At 46.3% G+C, this 19,372-nt stretch overlaps 1 protein-coding gene across 4 annotated transcripts in view; it reads left to right on the forward strand.

The window, feature by feature from the left end:
• ATG2B (autophagy related 2B) overlaps positions 1 to 19,372 on the forward strand; it is an 84,260-nt gene that overhangs the window by 42,957 nt on the left and 21,931 nt on the right. For all 4 annotated transcript variants that reach the window (XM_055130450.1, XM_055130449.1, XM_055130451.1 and 1 more), the window contains 13 exons: positions 986 to 1,181; positions 1,774 to 1,916; positions 3,913 to 4,070; positions 4,948 to 5,120; positions 6,679 to 6,829; positions 8,814 to 9,013; positions 9,189 to 9,269; positions 10,458 to 10,564; positions 11,680 to 11,772; positions 12,802 to 12,872; positions 13,878 to 13,957; positions 14,969 to 15,139; positions 17,247 to 17,394. In XM_055130450.1, the coding sequence (XP_054986425.1) occupies positions 986 to 1,181; positions 1,774 to 1,916; positions 3,913 to 4,070; positions 4,948 to 5,120; positions 6,679 to 6,829; positions 8,814 to 9,013; positions 9,189 to 9,269; positions 10,458 to 10,564; positions 11,680 to 11,772; positions 12,802 to 12,872; positions 13,878 to 13,957; positions 14,969 to 15,139; positions 17,247 to 17,394 (1,772 nt within the window). The remainder of the gene's footprint in view (positions 1 to 985; positions 1,182 to 1,773; positions 1,917 to 3,912; positions 4,071 to 4,947; positions 5,121 to 6,678; positions 6,830 to 8,813; positions 9,014 to 9,188; positions 9,270 to 10,457; positions 10,565 to 11,679; positions 11,773 to 12,801; positions 12,873 to 13,877; positions 13,958 to 14,968; positions 15,140 to 17,246; positions 17,395 to 19,372) is intronic.

Raw genomic sequence — 19,372 nt, forward strand, 5'->3', positions numbered from 1 at the left:
TCACTTTTTTTTTTTATTTGAATAAGATTTATATAGCTTGAGGGTTCTTAGCTATACAAGTATTCCGTAGTAGCAGGACAGGCTGCAGGTAGGATTTGGTTTAATGATAAATAGGATAATCTTAAGATAAATAAGATTCTGCTTTAGATAAAATTTATTGACTATTAATAAAAACTGAAAAATCCCCTTTCTGGAGCCAGAGCAATGATAGGGCACGCCTTGCATGCAGCTCACCCAGGTTCAATTCCTGGTAATCCCTATGGGCCCCAGACCCCTTGCCAGAAATGATTTGTGAGCACAGAGCCAGGAATAAAGTCAGAAACTAATTTGCTTCTTTCACAGAACTCAGTTTCAGTTCTTAGACTCGACTAATTCAATTAAACAGACGTGGCCGAATGTTTGAGGCGGTCCTTGTGGGTGGGCCTCAAGCTAAGATGGTATCTTGCAAGTATTAAGAGTCATTTCTATGGAGAAAAAAGCTTGAAAAGTGATCATAAGCTTAAAATTCTGAGGGCAGCCACCAGAGATGATCACTAGGTGCAGAGTCAGGCGTGTCCAGCCAGCAGGTCCCCCTGGGCGCAGGGTCCCTGTCTTCTCAGGCCTCTGGAGGAACGAGAAGAGGTCTGTGCAGGGACACGCAGCGTGGTGGTCTCTTTGGGGTCTAAGCCCCGTTCTCCTCCAGTGTTCATGGTCCAGAAAGTTTCACTTCTTAGTTGAAGTCAAGAAGACATAGGGGATTTCAGGGTCTAGTCCAGTTCGCAGGGAAGTTCCTGCGCTGGTTAGGAGGACCTGCCTCTGCCAGAACATACTTTTTGTTCTCTGCCTTCACCTCCAGCTTCACCCGAGTGGTGATTGTATAGGGAGCTCATCTGCAAGCTCAGTCAGTGCCCATCAGCTCGGTCAGGTGTTCTGTATGCGCAGAGTCAGAACAGAGGTGACCGTCGAAGGTCTTGATTTCTTTCCCCCCAATTGTCGCTGCTGTCAGAATTGTTCTGAAAGTCAACCCCCCCGCCATGCATTCCATTTTGGAGCGGATCGCGGCTGAGGAGGAGGAGGAGAGTGACGGCCACTATCAGGAGGAGGAGGACGGCGGCGCCCACTCCCTGAAGGATGTCTGCGATCTCAGAAGACCAGCTCCGTCTCCCTTTTCTTCTCGCCGAGTGATGTTTGAAAACGAGCAGGTGAGGCGTGCCCTCTCCCGTGCCACGGCGGCTTTGATGCTTCGTCTCTGAGAGTTACTCTGTGGATGTTCTTGCCAGATGGTTAACTCCAAGTCGAAGGATAACTATTTCTTTTCTTGGTCAAAATCAGGTTGTGTTCTGGACTTAGTCCTCTACTAAGTCCCTCCCCAACGGGGAGTTCCTGTTCCTTTCTCTTCTACTTTCCAATAGCACAGTGATAGGGCATTCGCCTTTCACACGGCCGACCCATGTTCGATTCCTCCGCCCCTCTTGGAGAGCCCGGCAGGATAACTGAGAGTATCGTGCCCGCACAGGCAGAGCCTGGCAAGCTACCTGGGGCGTATTGGATATGCCAAAAACAGTACCAATAAGTCTCTCAATGAGAGACATTACTGGTGGCCGCTCGAACAAATCGATGAGCAACGGGATGACAGTGACTGCCTTCTAATTTCTAAAAAAAATAAAAATGAGGTTGTATGCTGATGTGTTTAGAAACCACTATTAAGGAGAGGATAAGAAGGTGGTCCTACTGCTTTGACACCTAAAATGCTCACTTGACCAATTGATCTTCCGCACGACACTGTTATTTCAGATGGTGATGCCAGGTGACCCTGTCGAAATGACCGAGTTCCAGGATAAAGCAATCAGCAATTCTCACTACGTGTTGGAGCTTACCTTACCCAATGTTCACATTACACTACCTAATAAAAGTTTTTACGAGAAGCTTTATAATAGGTAAGTTTAAGCACTTCATTTGTAGGGTTGGACTCTTCCGCCTCATCTCTTCCACACCTCCCTGCTTCCTCCTCCATCCGTCCTTGCTTGGTCTTTGTCTCCTGCCTCCGTGTTCTTTGTAAGGTGTGACTGTAGAGCTGGTACCCTTCTGGTGGGCGTTGTCACAGCGTATGTGGTGACACGGCCTGTGTACTTGTGTCCCCTCCACCGTCATGTGGGCTGTGCTTCCTGGCACCGTCACAGTCCCTCAGCTCTGCTCTCCTGTCATAGCTCTGTGTCTTGGGCAGAGTGCGTCGAGTGGGGTGATTCTGGAGAGAGGGCCAGCCGGGGGCGGGGGGGGTGGGGGGGAGACTCAGGGTCTCGCAGTCTTCGTGCAGAAGCCTTCCTTCTGTTTTTGTTTTTGTTTCTGTTTGGGGGTTGTACTCAGGGCTTACTCCTGGCCCTGGGCTCAGGGATCCATCCTGGCAGGCCCAGAGGATCTGTGGGATTCCAGGGAGGGAACCGATAATGCTTTTGTGCGGGGCAAGCGCGCTACTTGCTCTGCTGTTGCTCCAGCCCCAGGGTTTTCTTTCTTGATATTGGAAGCCTCGGTCAGTGTTTCATTGATCCGTGATATGAAGACCGTGTTTGGACCCGTATGTAAATAAGGAAACCAGTGAAGTCATAAAGTGTGGAAAACTGACCTGGGCGCTGGACAGGAACTGGACACGGGTCTGAGTCTCTCGGTGTGCACTTGGGCCGGTCACTTAACCTTCCTGAGGCAGTTCCTCGATATGAAGTGGGAAGGAAGCTTCTCCCTTGGCTTCTGCGCAGAACTGAAGGGATCATCAGACAAGACAATGTTTGATCTGTTGCAGTTTTCAGAGTTCACACACTTATGCATCTATGTGGAGAGTCTTTCCTTTGTTCCCTATGGACTTTATTTTTAATTAGCTTTCTCATACAAGTATATTTAGATGTATATAATTGCATATATGCATGAGTAAAACTAGAGTAGGTCTCTAATGAGGTGTCTAATTGTACAAATTCCTCTTATTGCCCTATATCTTTAATTATTTTTTGTATTGAAAGGATATAACTGATTTTTAAAAATCATTGTAGGGTCAGTTTCTATTCCATCATTACCAAATGATTTAAGTTGGGACTGGAGTGGTAGTATAGCAGCTAGAACACTTGCCTTGATGCAGCCAACCTTGGTTTGATCTTCAGCATGTCATGTGCCCCTGTGCGGGGGGGAGGAGGGGCGCCCCGTGTCCCACTAGGAGTGAACCCTGAGCACAGAGCCAGGAATAAGCTCTAAGCACTGCCAGGTGTTCCCCCTCCTTCCACCCCAACATTATTTTTAAAACTGTATTTTATTTGAGCCACTGTGCTTTCTAGTCCCCAGTGCCTGTCAGTGGCAGGTTTCATGCACACAGAGTGCCAGCCCCACACCACACCCAGTGCCCGTTTCCTGCCATCTCTGTCCCGGGGTTCCTCTAACTCTGCTTCCCGTATCTCATTGCCCTGGCATGAGATTCTCATTCTGTAGAACAGTTCTTAGATTCTGTGGCTTTTGGCCATTTGGGCCATCACTTGCTATGGGTGTTGACCTATGTCACATCTGAGAGAGGGGTATGTACACACGTATATTAACATTTTGCTGTTGGCTGGGTGGTTCTTGGGGCCTTGTAGTACTAGGAATCAGACTTGAGTCTTTTCATCTATGCTAGGCACGAGCTGTCTCTCTGACCCTAAGTGGGTATGTCCTCGTACATTTGGGGGATGGGGTCCCCAGCAGTGCTCAGGGGGACTGGGGATCACTTCTCTCAACATTTAATTTATTTGTGCCTGTGGGATGGTTCAGTGCCTCAGGCCTAGCTTGAGGGCCTTGGGGCTCAAGATCACAACCTCAGTTTGCCCAGTATATGCTCCAGCCTTTTGAACAATCACTCCTGAGTGCAGTAGTCTTTATCTGCATTAAGTCATGAACCTATTTTTCTACTTTTGTCTGTAGGATCTTTAATGACTTGCTGCTGTGGGAACCCACAGCTCCTTCACCAGTGGAAACTTTTGAAAATATTTCCTATGGTATTGGACTTTCAGTAGCCAGTCAACTGATTAATACCTTCAACAAAGATAGTTTCACTCCATTTAAGTCGGCTGTTCACTACGGTAAGGTATTTTAATTTGATTGAGTACTAAGTTGTTGAATTTAGTAATAACTTTTTCAGTATCTCCTTGACTGTTTTTTATTTGAAACTTATTTCTTTTAGTAATCGATAGTATTTCCCATTCTGTCTGCATATTCAGAATATTATCAGTTAACTCTGATCTCTTTATAATGACAGTTTATAAATTGAAGTTTAGCATAGCGGGTAGGGCATTTGCTTTGCATGCGGCTGACCAGGTTCTATTCCTCCGCCCCTCTCGGAGAGCCCGGCAAGCTACCGAGAGTATCTCGTCCACACGGCAGAGCCTGGTAAGCTACCCGTGGCGTATTCGATATGCCAAAAACAGTAACAACAAGTCTCACAATGGAGATGTTACTGGTTTCCACTCAAGCAAATCAATGAGCAAAGGGATGACAGTGACAGTGACAGTGGAAAGAGAAAAAAATTATCATGGCAAATTCTTTATAAAAATAAGCAGGCTATAAATATAAGTAAATAATTTATGCTACAGTTCAAGCATTTTATTTCATTTTGCTTTATTTTTGTGTTTTTGGCCACACCTGATGGTGCTCAGGGCTGGCTCCTGGCAAACTCAGGGAACCATATGTTCATATGTGGTGCTAGGGATAAAACTCAGGGTTTTCTGTGTGTTAGGCAAGCGTCGTACCTGTTGTACTGTTCCTTCAATACCAGGCTGTTAATTAATTGGGGGGGTTACCCCTGGCAGTGCTCAAGGGACTGTATGGGGTGCCGGGGATTAAACCTGGGTTGGCTTCGTGCAAGGCAAATGCCTTACCTGCTGTACTATCCTTCCGGCCCAAGCTGTTATTTTCATAAGCTGTCAGAACAGTGCGATTATGAACATTTGTTTCTCATAGATGAGGAAAGTGGATCTGAAGAGGAGACTTTGCAGTATTTTTCTACTGTTGATCCCAACTACCGGTCCCGTCGGAGGAAAAAACTCGACTCTCAAAACAAGAACTCACAGAGTTTCCTCTCAGTTCTTCTGAGTATTAATCATGGGCTAATGGCAGTGTTTACAGATGTCAAGGTAAGGATGTACATGATGTGTTTTAAAGTATGTCATTGAAATCCGCTGCTATCTATAACCCAGTAACTGAGGTAGTTTCAGCTTATTTCAATACGAAGATCTTCAGATGAAGGTCTGTGTGTTGAGGCCAGCCACAGTGCTAGCATGTTTGGGAATTCAGCTTTCGTGGCAGCTACAAGGGCGAATGTCAGATGTACTTCCCTGTGGAAAATGTGCTGGCTTCATTGCTGATGTGTCTAGGAGTGATTTCTCTGGTTTGGAGGAGAATGAAGCACAGGAATTTCTGTGGCAGGAGAGACCCCCACATAGCAGTGAACAGTGCAGCCCTCCCACCCTCGCTCCTTCCCTTGGTTGCTATTGTGAAGACGAGGGACTCCACGTTGTGGCGGTGCTCACTGAGAGCGCTGAGCAGTGCTGGGAGTCCCACACAGCGGCGCCACCAGGACCATGTGTGGCACACTAGAAATTTCTGCTGGAAACCTCACTCACGGCCTCACGCTTATGAGGCAGCCACTTGGAGCCACTGAGCCATCTCCCGGGCCCTGAGGGATAGCCTTAGTTCTACTAGGTTGCATGGTTTCAGAATCAGACCACACGCCCACTTTGGGGGTCTTCTTAGAGACATCCAGAAGGGGCATCCTCTTGCACAATGACTTAAATAATGACGTAAAAAAATTTTTTATTATAACTCCGTGATTGACCAGGTTGTTCCTCAGTTGTTTCAGGCATTCCGTGTTCCAGCACTAATCCATTCAGCCTCAGTGTGATCTCCCATCCACCAAGTTCCAGTGGCCTAGCCACCACCCCAACCTGCTCCCTTGAAGGCACAAACAAACTGACTTCATATTGTTTGCTATAGCACAAAGGCAAATGGAATTATCAACATTTAGGTCAATAAGAGTCAATTTGTGATAATTGTTTTGTTTTGTTTTTTTGCTTTTTGGGTCACACCTGGCAATACACAGGGGTTACTCCTGGCTCTGCACTCAGGAATTACCCCTGGCCGTGCTCAGGGGACCATATGGGATGCTGGGATTTGAACCCAGGACGGCCGCGTGCAAGGCAAATGCCCTACCCGCTGTGCTATCTCTCCAGCCCCACAATTTGTGATAATTGTTGTATCAATGGTTTATAAAGTCATTGAGGATCTACTGGCTGGTTAGTGCTAGTGGAGCCTTCTGTGTTATGTTTTCTCTCATTGATCTTGGTGGTCTTCTATGCAGTTTACCCATCTCATTTGCTGTGATCCTACTGGACTTAACACTATTATGAAATTTGGAGGTGTCACATGGCCACATATGTGGCCACACAGTCCAGGAGCTATGAAGCTGGAACCATTTGGTGGCTGGCAGTTTGATAAGGTTCAGCTGTGGCACTGGGCCTTTTCTAAGGAAGTGGCTGTCAGGTGTGGCTGTGGGCTGCTGTGCCTTCAGGCAGAAACGGGACGCTGCCCACCCCCACTCTGAGAGGCCCCAGAGTTCCCAGCCTGGACGCGCCTACCTGGGAAGCTTCCTTAGCATCACGGCAATAACAGTTGTTTTTCTGATCTTTTGGCTAGCAAGAAAACGGAGATCTGCTGGAAAACAAGCATGGTGAATTCTGGTTGGAATTCAGTGGTGGCTCATTGTTTTGTGTGACAAACTATGAGGGTTTTGACGACAAGCACTACATCTGTCTCCACACCAGCAGTTTCAGTCTGTACCACAAAGGTAGGACAAGTGTGGAATGTTTGTGTTTGGCACACTGACTTAACGTGTCTAGTAAGAAACATTGAGAACCAAGCTATTTGAGTCATTTCCTATTACTCTGGCAATGTAATACCTAACAGTAACTTAGATATTGAACTTCGTTTTTTTTTGTTGTTTTTTTTTTACTACAACTTCATTGAAAAAGTCCTTATATCATACAGTTCATCCACTTTAAAAAAATTGTTTCAGTAGTGGGGCTGGAGCGATAGCACAGTGAGTAGGGCGTTTGCCTTGCACGCAGCCGACTTGGGTTCGATTCCTCAGCCCCTCTTGGAGAGCCCGGCAAGATTCCACGAGTATCTCGCCCACATGGCAGAGTCTGGCAAGCTACCCATGAAGGATTCAATATGCCAAAAACAGTAACAAGTCACACAATGGAGACATTACTGGTGCCTGCTTGAGCAAATCGAGGAACAACGGGACGACAGTGACAGTGACAATTTTATTGATACAGTCCTTATATCAGACAGTTCATCCATTTAAAGAATGTTTCAGCCATGGGGCTGGAGTGATAGCACAGCAAGTAGGGCTTTGCCTTGCATGTGGCCGACCTTGGTTCAATTCCCAGCATCCCATATGGTCCTCTGAGCACCGCCAGGAGCAATTCCTCAGTGCAGAGCCAGGAGTGACCCCTGTGCATCGCCAGGTGTGACCCGAAAAGAAAAAAATGTTTCAGCAGTGGTTACTGTTTTACAGAGTTGTGCAACTGTCTTTGTGATCAACTTCAGAACCTTTCATCACCCCAGAGAAACTGTGCCCCTTAGCCCTAGCCCACCTCTCAGTCCCAGTCCCCCAGGCCTGAACAGTCGGTCATCTTCCTGTCTTCATGGATTTGTACACTCAGGGTGTTTCACACAAATGGAATCAGACAGGAGACTTTTGCAAGTGGCATCTTCCATTCGCTTGATTATTTCTTTAGGGGGTGGGAACTTGGGCAACACTCAACAGTGCTCAGGGGTTATTCCTGGCTCTGTGCTCAGGAGTGACCCCTGGCATTTTCTGGGGAGCTGTATGTGATGCCGGGAACTGAATCAGGGTCTGTTGCATGCAAGACAATTCTTTTTTTTCTTAATTTATTTTTAATTTTTTAACTGAATCACCATGAGATAGTTACAAAGTTTTTGTGCTTGAGTTTCAGTCATACAATGATTGAACACCCATCCCTCCACCAGTGCACATTTTCCAGCACCAATATCCCCTCTTTCCAATCCTCCCCCTGCCTCTATGGCATACAATTTCCCCCATACTCTCTCTACTTTGGGGCATTATGGAGAAATTGTCACTGTATCACTGTCATCCCATTGTTCGTCGATTTACACAAGCTGGCACCAGTAACGTCTCTATTACACCCAGCTCTGAGATTTTAGCAGCCTCTCCTAACTCGTCTTTCCCAACAATTGGAGGCTCTTTCAGGGTCAGGGGAATGAGACCTATTGTTACTGTTCTTGGCATAGTGAATACGCCACGGGTAACTTGCCAGGCTCTCCGAGAGGTATGTATATATCTGTTACTGTATTTTGGATATCAATATGCCATGGGGAGCTTGCCAGGCTCTCCCAATACACTCTCGGTAGCTTGTCAGGTTCTCCAAGAGGAAGAACTAGGCTATTATATAATACCAAGCTCTCTCTTATGGAGACATGCAAGACAATTCTTTACTGTTATTATTTTATTTAGATAACAGGATTTTCAATACTGTTAATCTCTGCTTTCTGTTTAATTATTATTTTCTAGCATTTAAAATCTTAGCTTTAAGTTGGGTGCTCTCAGTCACGTCAACATTAGAAAGACATGGATTATTAATGCCCAAATGATTTTTGGCTCATTATCTCCAGAATCTTGTCATAATCATTGGAAATTTGTGGACTTTTGTCTGGAATTACAGAAGGCTTGGGCTGCTGCCAACTAATTTTGTTATCTTTCCATTTTCATGTGGTGGTTGTAGGCATCGTGGATGGAGTGATTCTTCCTACGGAAACACGTCTGCCCAGCGTGGCCCGCCCTCACTGGCTGGAACCTACCATTTATTCCTCTGAGGAAGACGGCGTCAGTAGAGCCTCTTCAGACGGTGTCGGAGGAGACTCTTCAAACATGCTCTCTGTTGCCGTTAAAATAATATCTGATAAGTCAGAGTCCAACACCAAGGTTCTTTTTTTTTTTTAACTTTTATGTCATTTTAAGTACTTGCTGTTGATTTGATATCTAGCTAAAAGGGATTATGTTAAAGGTGTCTTGTTAATTTTCTTAGAAAAAGATCTCGTGCTGAATTACAGGATTATTTGGGTGATATATGTCATTCTTCATGTGGTTTTCTGCCTAGGAGTTTCTGATTGCCGTCGGACTGAAAGGAGCCACTCTCCAGCACAGAATGCTGCCTTCCGGGCTCAGCTGGCACGAGCAGGTAGGAGGCGCAGTCACTGGGCTGGACCTGGACAGAGACACGCAGGGAAGTGCAGCACCCGAGCTGTGTGCTCCCACAGGGAGCAGGCCGCCTGCTGTGTACGCCTCTTGGGTCAGAAAGCACACCTCCCCCACCCCAGAGTGGATTGGCTTTCGCATTATCAGTCTGGGCACTAAGCATTTCACAGCAAGGCTTTTGCCCATAGAAGCATGTAGGAAATATGAAGTCTTTCATTTTTGTACATATATGTGTGTATATTTAAAATTCAGAGAAATAAGTTATATGAACACTGAATTGGCTATAAGGGACAGATTTAGTCAAAGCTCCTGATTTGCTCTTACATCAATACATTTCTTTTTATTTTATTATTTTTTGGTTTGGGGCCATCCTGGTGTTCTTCAGGAATTACTACTGGCTCAGTGCTTGGAGTTTGCTCCTGGCACTGCTCAGGGCTCCAGGTCCGGGTTCAGACCTGGGACTCCTGCATGCAAACATGGGCTCTGTCCTATTGAGTTAGCTCCCGGCCCTACTTACTTGCTTCTGCTAGAAACAGGAGAATTCATTCTGGGGAGGAGGCCTGAGCTTGGTATCAGAGAAGGCATAGGAGCTCCTCCCAGCAGTGAATCGCAGAGAAAACTACAAGGCTGGCTTTTGTAGTCTGTAGCAAAATTTGTTATTTTCAAGAATTGTTCCTAGTAAAATACCATAAAAATATACCTACTTTGTTAAATTTATATGATTTTTCTGAGCTTTTTGTAGCATTGCAGTTGTTAGATGGACTTCTTCATTTCGGATTCTAGTTTTGCAAATATCATTTGAAATTAATTCCTTTAAAGGGATTCTTTTTCTTTTAGCATTATAATTTTCCAATAAATAATTGCTTTTTTTTCTATGGGATATTTGCTTTCTATCGGTATTAAGATATCATATCAAAACTTTTTTTTTTTTCCTTGGGGCTAGAGCAATAGCACAGCGGGTAGGCATTTGCCTTGCATGCAGCCGACCCGAGTTCGATTCCCAGCATCCCATATGGTCCCCTGAGCACCGCCAGGGGTAATTCCTGAGTGCAGAGCCAGGAGTAACCCCTGTGCATTGCCAGGTGTGACCAAAAAAGCAAAAAAAAAAAAAAAAAAAAAAAACCTTTTTTTTTCTTCTAAAGCAGGGCATTTTATATTTTTGTGATTATAGATTCTATACTTCTTGAATATTGCTGATGAGCCTGTCCTGGGATATAGCCCTCCAACTTCATTCACGACTTTCCACGTTCATCTCTGGAGCTGTGCTCTGGATTATAGGTTAGTTCACAAATGGAACAAAATAATAAAGTTCTGTTTATTTAAAATGTATACTAAGGTTTGGAAAGATGCATAGATCACTAGAGTTACAGTTCAAAATGCTCTTTTTAAAGGATTTCTGTCTTAGAAAGACAAACACAGAATGATCTCACTTATGTGTGGCACATAGAATATCTGGGCGAGGAAATGTGATGTGTAAGGGGGGAGCCAGAACATCCTTGACCCCAGAGTATAGGAAGGAGAAGGACAGAAAAGGAAAGAAATCAAGAGGGGAAGAAGAGACTGAGAAGTAACGGGTGAGCAGGGGTCAGGCGTGGTGATGTGGGTGGGTGATCCATAGCCGTAGATCCAAAGCACAGACTCAGCAACACTGAAAACAGGAGATCTAAGCTGCAGCCACTGGAACTTTGCAATGTGCCTGTCAAGGCGACAGGTGGGGGCTGGCGTGGGGGGCTGCGGGGGGAATATGGGGACCCTGGTGGAGGGAAGTCGACACTGGTGGATTGGTGTGGAAATATTGTCTACCTAAAACTAACATCAGTACCTTTATCAGTCACAATTCCTAATTAAAAATAGATTTTAAAACTTTAAAATTAAATTTTATTTTCAGAAGGTTCTTCATAAGAATTTATTACATTCAATATTCCAACACCAACCCCACCACCATTACACCTTACCCACAACCATCATTTTGAATATTTCCAACTGCCAACCAAGTCTGCCCCAATAACAGGCCCTAAGTTTATTTTGTATTGTTATGAATAATTTTCTAAAACTGATCTAAAAAGGTTTCCTTAGAAGAAAGTGTGTGAGGAATTGCTGTATCTCACTCTGAAGCCGTTGAGCCCTTCTATAAGAGGTTACTAACCTGCTGGGACAGGTTGAGTCTTGTGTGCTAGTATTTTTTTAATTGAGATATGTTGCCTTCCCTCTTGCATCCTGTCCAGTGTGTGCTACTTCTGGTGCATCAGTGTGTAGAGTGTAAAATGCTGCGTGGCCGCATTTGCAGTCACATGCTCCAGGAATTCTAAATGATTTAAAAACTTTTTAAAGAGAAAAATAATAAAAGATTTCTTTCTTGCATTGCTTGATATGCTGTTTCTTTTTGGGCGTAGGCCTCTTTACTTGCCGATCCGATCTCTTCTTACTGTGGAAACTTTCAGCGTTTCTAGTAGTGTTGCCTTGGACAAATCTTCTTCTACTCTCAGGTATGTTTGTATCTGCCTGTACGTACTAATATCACTGCCCAGAACATATCAGTGGTTTCCATATAAACCATCAGACTGATGTCACGATCCTGTTTTAAAAACATTAAATTCAATATTCTTTGTTTTGTTTTGTTTGGGAACCATCCTTGTTGGTACTCAGGGCTTAGGTCTCCCCTGTGCTCAGGGATCAGTCCTGGTAGGGGGTGGGGTGGGGTGGGCATATGGGGTTCTGGGATCTAGCCTGGGATCTATAACTGGATCTGGGATCTAGTTGGCAGCATGCGAGTCAAGTACTCTGCCTGCTGTCTGTCCCCACCCTAAATGAATATCCTTTTACTAGTAGTTGGGTCCCTCAGGTTACTCAGTTTTACTTTTGTTTGTTTTTTGGCTACACCTGGCAGTTCTCAGGGCTTACTCCTGGCCTCTGTGCTTAGGAATTACTCCTGGGCTTTGTGCTCAGGGGATCACCTGGGGTTCTGGGGATCGAACCCAAGTCGGCTGCGTGCAAGGCAAGCAGCCTCCCTGTGTACTATATCTCTAGCCTGACTTTCATATGACGTTGCCCATCTATTCTGATACTTACTGTATTTCATTTTAGGGAAGAAATTAATCCTTGTAGCTCTTTACTTTTTATTTAAATTTTAGTTTGGGGGCCCACACCCTGTTATGTACAGAGCTTACTCCTGACTCTGTGCTCGGGAATTATTCCTGGCAGTGCTGAGAGTGGACGGTGGCGGAGGGCGGGGGTGGGGGGCAGTGGGAATTTGGAGAGCAGGGAACCATCTGCAGTGCAAGAGACTGAACCTGAGCTGCCCACCTGCCTGACAAGCCCCTGGCTCCCGCGCTGTCTTGCGAGTCCTTACTTGACCTTTCAAACATAGAATTTGTATTCAGTTCTATCAATACTTAACATGCTTTATTTTCATAATTTAGACATTGTGAATTTGGGCAGAGAGTAATAATCAACGATACAGTGATTGTGTGGACTATTTGAGGTTCGTGTGCTGATGATTTTTATTTTTTTCTCAGAATAATCTTGGATGAAGCTGCCTTACATCTGTCTGACAAGTGTAATACGGTCACTGTAAATTTAAATAGAGGTAGGAATTAAAAACTGGAATAGTGTCATTGTATCTATTTTATGTGTGTATATTTTGTCTGTTTTGTTTGGGGGTCACAGCAGGTTGGAGAGCCTACGAGCTACTCTTGGCTCTATGCCGTGGGTTGATCCTGGCGTGACTCGGGTTACCACGTGGTACCAGGGATTGAGCTGGTCCTCACGTGCAGAATGCGACTCAGTCTGGTGCACTGTCTCTCTGCCCTGTGTGCCGGCACTTTTAAGCATTTTAACTCTGGGTTAATGCCAGTGCACTCAAGATCTTATTAAGTACATCTTTGAAGTTTAGATGTCGTGGTATCAGCTAATTGCATCAAATTTTTATATATTATGTTTAATGTATGGACTGGAGCAATAGCACAGCAGATAGGCTGTTTGCCTTGCACATGGCTGACCCAGGTTCGATTCCTCCATCCCTCTCGGAGAGCCTGGCAAGCTACCAAGAGTATCCCACCCACATGGCAGAGCCTGGCAAGCTACCCATGGCATATTCGATATGCCAAAAACAGTAACAACAAGTCTCACAATGGAGACGTTACTGGTGCCCACTTGAGCAAATCGATGAACAACAGGCTAACATGACAGTGCTACAGTGCAGTTTAAGACAAATTTTGTTTCAAACTAAAATAAAGTGAATTGTGTTTTTTTTTAATTTAAGGTTGAAGCTTTATTTCCACTGTGTTATAAATATCTGTAGTACTATTTACTACTGATTTGAAAGAAATACTAGTTTTTTGGCTTTTTTTTTTTCTTTTTGGGTCACACCCGGCAATGCACAGGGATCACTCCTGACTCTGCACTCAGGAATTACCCCTGATGGTGCTCAGGTGACCGTATGGGATGCTGGGAATCAAACCCTGGTCGGCTACGTGCAAGGCAAACGCCCTACCCGCTGTGCTATCGCTCCAGCCCCAGAAATACTAGTTTTATTGTTGGTTGTGCAAACTCTTTGAAAACTATACTAAGACACCTCTTTCTAAAATTTCAGATTATGTTCGTGTGATGGATATGGGGCTTTTGGAATTAACTATAACTGCAGTGAAATCAGATTCTGATGATGGAGAGCAGGTAAGTTCTTAAAATAATGAAACTTTTATTTAAGTCCTGTTTTTTTTAAAATTTTATTTTATTGAATCACCATGTGGAAAATTACAATGCTTTCAGGCTTAAGTCTTAGTCATACAATGCTGAAACAACCATCCCTTCACCAGTGCCCATATCCCACCACCGAAGACAAAAAAAAAAAAAAAAAACACAGTACACCTCCCATCCCGCCCACCCCCGAACCTCCCCCACCTTGTAACTGATAAATTTCACTTTACTTTCTATTTACTTTGGTTACATTCAATATTTCAACACAAACCTCACCATTATTATTAAGAGCACCCCACTAGAGTCAGACCTGTTGTGAAGAGAAATGAGGTTTTGTATTTCTGTGCTTTTACAACTAAGTCCAGGGAGATTTCTTCCGGATATTCGATCATTGCAAGCTTGTAAACCCCATCTGTGGTCGTCATAATATGGCGGTCCCCACGCCCTTCATCCCCGGGAAGGGACAGGTGAGAGAGAGAAATACCTTTCCCCTCCTGGGCGGGCATGGGGTCGCGGCTTAGTTCTCTGGCTGGAGACAATCTGCAAGTAGCTGCCTATGTTGAAGTTGGTTCAGCTGGGTCTGGATTCACGCTCGTGCAGCTGCAGAGGAGCCGCACGCGCGTGCGGCCCCCGAGGTCACATCTCGGCAGCCTAAGTCCTGTTTTTTGAGAGACTTAAAAATCAGTCTGTTGAGTTTACTATAAAATTATTTTTCCTAATTTCACAAATCAATAATATATTTAAAAGTTGAGTGAGGCTGCACATTTGGCTCTCAGGTAAGGCACTTGCGCCATGCATAATTCTGGGCGTGAGCCCTGGTAGTGTCAAAAATAAATAATACGAGTTACAAATACCTCCTGAAGCAAGAAAAATGATCATATCGTGTTTATTCAGGATGTGCAAAAGAGACAGTTTTGCGGCTATACAGAAGAGGATTTTTGTTCCTTTTGGAAAACGTTTTTCTTCTTTCTCCCCTGCGTCCCCTAGGCGTCGCCGCGCTTTGAGTTACACTGCTCCAGCGACAGTGTCCACATCAGGACGTGCTCAGACTCCTGTGCCGCCCTAATGAATCTCATTCAGTACATCGCCAGCTACGGGGACCTGCACGCAGCCGGCAGGGCGGCCGTGAAGCCTGGGGCTCCTCCCCGGAAGGCCAAGGTACAGCTCTGTCCTTACCGGGGCGGCGGCCCCACCCACCACGGGTTCCTTTCCCACAGCCAGAAGGTGGCACTGGGACTGGAAAGGTGATTCTGTGCGCCCCTGGGGAAACCTTTCTACCTGCTGTTGGAGGTTCTTTGTTTCAGAGCACTGAGCTTCTCAGTCCACAGAATGCTTTCTCCAACTGTATTTTCTCCTGAAAAAAGTATTTATCGTGTAAGAACATATTTTTGTTTTGTTTTGTTTTTGGGCCACACCCAGTGGTGCTCAGGGCTTACTCCTGTCCGCTCTCTGGGATGACTCCTGTGGGCTTGGGCAGCCCTCAGGGGCGCTGGAGAGTGAACCGGGCTCAGCTGCGTGGAAGACGAGCGCCTGCCGACTTACCTGTCCAGTCCCAAGAATTTTTTTTTTTCTTTTTAGTCACACCCGAGATGCTCAGGGGTTATTCCTGGCTCTGCACTCAGGAATCACTTCTGGCGGTGCTCGGGGGACCATATGGGATGCCGGGGATTGAACCTGAGTCGGCCATGTGCAAGGCAAACGCTCTCACCGCTATCCTATCGCTCCGGCCCCTCCAAGAATTTCTTATGTCCAAGTTACATGCGGAACTGTTTTGAGAGGGTGTGAGGCAGATCGTGACATTATTACCTAAAAACATTTGTACAATTTTATCTTTTTTGTTACCAGTCATGCGGTAGAGAGAACACAGACAAACTTCTACTTTTATAGGTAATTTAAGTTCCCACCTCCACCCCTGAAATGCTTCAAAACTATAAATCAATACTAGCATAAGATGTGATCCAAACTATAATAAATAAATTACAAAAAAAAAATAGAGTGCTGAGGACTGGGGAGTGAGAAGGGAAGCTGGGCTCGCTGCTGCAGGATGCTGGAGGGGGCGGGGGGTTGGAGTTGGAGCTTCAAATGCCCGAGCTCTGTAAACAAGCTTCATAAATCAGGGTGCCGAAATAAAAACGAAGTTAAGGCCCATCGGGTTTAGACAGTTTGTGCTAATTAGTAAAAGCAGCACCAGAATCCAGATATATATATTTTTTTGCTTTTTGGGTCACACCCGGCTCTGCACTCAGGAATTACCCCTGGCTGAGCTCAGGGGACCATATGGGATGCTGGGAATCGAACCCAGGTGGGCCGCATGCAAGGCAAACACCCTCCCCGCTGAGCTATCGCTCCAGCCCCCCAGAATCCAGATATTTTGACTTCAGTGTCACCGTGCAGCCCACTTTTCTGTCTGGATTGAGCTTGTCCGTGCTGGGGGGCTTTTCTCTTTGTCCGTGTTTCCCTTTCTCAGGATCCTCTAGGCCCCACTACGGGCTCTCTCGGACCCTGGCAGGCCTCGCAGTGGTTGTGCTGCCACGCTGTTGAATTTGCGCTGCGCTTTCTTTCTTAATTCCTTGCTCCTTCTAGGGCCTCACTGAGTTAAGGCATTTACGGACACTCCCTCTTCATCATTCTCTTAAGGACGTTCTTCAGTTCATTGAAAGTTATTTAAGATGGTTTAACATCTATCCCCAGTTCCCTAACCAAAAGGGCCAGGCAGCTGCCTGAGGGTAAAGCGCATGATCCCCCGTCAGTGGCTGTTCCCTTCTGTGTGTGCTCCCTGTGGTCTTCACTGATTTCTAGAAATCAGGCTTTGGGGCGGGAGAGAGCAGGGGAGCCCTGGTGGGGGGAGGTGGGCACGGGAGCTGGGGTGGGGCTGGAATATCATACGCTTGAGACCAGCTATCAGCTTGTAAAGCACAGTTCTTGACATTGTAGAGTTAGCGGATCTAACTGAGTACTTCTCTCTCCCCATACCGCTGCGGGGCTTCTAGCTCCCCCTGCCCTGTCCTGTGCCGCTTCTCCCAGGTCCCAGATCGTTGTGCTGGCTCGAAGGCAGACACACACTGATTCTCACGGGCTAGTGGTTGTTAGGGTGCTCATGGTGACGTTACAGGTTCAAAGTGAAAGCAGAATAGCCACTAAGCAGAAAGATCTATGTTCCTTTTTCGGATGTTTTTGTAAAGTGTCGTGTTTCTAGGACAAAATCACTATCGGTTTGCTTTTCGGAGCATTTTCAGTTATTTTTAATGAAGGGTTTTGGCTGTAGGTAGATTCCAGTGGCCGGACATCCTCCCGTGGGCCAGTGCTTCCGGAAGCCGACCAGCAGATTTTACGAGACCTGATGAGTGATGCCATGGAGGAGATTGACATGCAGCAGGCCGCATCCGCGAAACCACAGTCCAATGGCGACACAGGTCAGGACCCGTGTCCCGGGAGCGCTGGTGCCGAGAGGGAGGCTTCCAGTGGCGACACAGGTCGGGACCCGTGTCCCGGGAGCGCTGGTGCCGAGAAGGAGGCTTCCAGTGGCGACACAGGTCGGGACCCGTGTCCCGGGAGCGCTGGTGCCGAGAGGGAGGCTTCCTCTGTGCGCTTAGAGCATCCCCCAGGCAGTCCTTCAGGGCACAAGCAAGTGTGAGCCGGGTGGGCGTTAGGGCATGAAGGCACCGGGCATTCAGCAGGTGAAGATGCTTCCAGGGCGTGGGAGGGACTTTGGTTTCCTCGTGCCTTTTAGTTCAGTAAAGCAAACTACACGAGACCAGACTGAGCCCAGTGTTTAGATTGAGAAATGACACTTAGAATGTTCTGTGTATTCCACTGTTCAGGAACGTTGGACTTTGTTAGACTTCAGTGAAAGCTATTTTAAAAATTGCACTTTTTAAAAGGTATTTTAAAAGTAGAGCCTGGACTGAGGCTATATAACTCAGTAGTATAGAACTTGCCTGACAGGTGTGAGGTCTGAGTTTTGGTCTCCCGCACGTAGGAGTGGGTAGAATGTAGGTGTGTGGGAGATGAGATGGCATGCCTGTCAGGTACCCGGGTTAGCAGAAGCACCGAGGCTGGCACGAGCCCTGATTGCCTACCAGCCCTGGGGGTGACCGGGATAAACGTCACAGCTCTTTGTAAAAGCTTTCAAAAATAACGTTTGGATAAAGCTGAATAAACAGGATCCAGAAAGTTCTGAAGCCTAAGTCAGTCATCTAAATGTTTGGAAATTGGTCTATTAAATTTTTTTCTTTTCCCATTTGGGTAAACATGGCTATTTCTATGTATTATAAATTTAAAAAATTGGGGGCCATACCTGGTGGTACTTGGGGCCTAATCCCAGCTCTGTGATGGGGGTTGCTCCTACGGGTGTTTGGGGGGCCATGTAGCACTGGGGATTCAACCCAGCCCCCCTGCATGTGTGGCATGTGCTCAGCCCACCGAGGGCTCTTCCCGGCCTGTCCTGAAGCCTTTTCTTTTCTTTTCTTTTCTTTTCTTTTTTTTTAAATTTTATTGAATCACCATGAGATAGTTACAAGCTTTCATGTTTGGGTTACAATCTCACAATGATCACACTCCCATCCCTCCACGAGTGCACATTCCCCACCACCAATATCCCGGGTATGCCCTATCATGAAGCCTTAATCACTGTAGCTGTTCACTAGTGGCCTTGGAGGTTAAAGCCGAGTGTTTCCAGCTCAGGGTAGCCCTGAGGTAACCATGGAGTATTAGAGAAGTTTGACTTTAAATGTTTTCATTGTAATATAAAATCACACTGAGCTGAGGCAAATGGGAACTTTTAACTCCATACATACATTATTTGTAATATCCGTGGCTAAGGTGAGAGGAGGAGTGTCAGTGACTGTTTGCTGAGCAGTGTCAGTATACAGGGTTCTGTACGAGGCTCTTGGCGTTTAGAAGGCTGAGTATGACCGAGGCGCCGCCATAGAAGAATTTAAAATCCCTTCAGGGGTGTCAGAGCGGTAGTCTAGCGGGAGGGCATTTGCTTTGCGTGTGGCTGACCTGGGTTCAATCCCAGCACCACCGTTGGTCCCCTGAGCCCCGCCAGCAGTGATTCCTTGGTGCAGAGCCAGGAGAAAGCCCTGAGCGTTCCCAACTGTGGCCCCAAAGCAAACAAAACAAAATAAAACCAACAACAGAGATTCTTCAGTGAGCCCCTTGAGAGCAAGGCGGCTCAGTGCCGCCTGTTCAGCTCAGGGCCCTCCGGCCGCGGGAGAGCGTCTGGTTTGATGGGGGAATGGTGAAAAGGCAGCCCTCTAACGTGTGAGGTGAACGTGTCCAGGTGTGCGTTCGCATCCTCTCCCCTGGTGAACGCTGCGGAGAGCTCCCTGGGCGTCTGTGTGGGGCGGGCGGCCCAGAGACCAGGGCTGCCTCACTGCGCCGCGCCCC

The sequence above is a fragment of the Sorex araneus genome, chromosome 3 (assembly GCF_027595985.1).
Source record: "Sorex araneus isolate mSorAra2 chromosome 3, mSorAra2.pri, whole genome shotgun sequence".
NCBI lineage: Eukaryota > Metazoa > Chordata > Mammalia > Eulipotyphla > Soricidae > Sorex > Sorex araneus.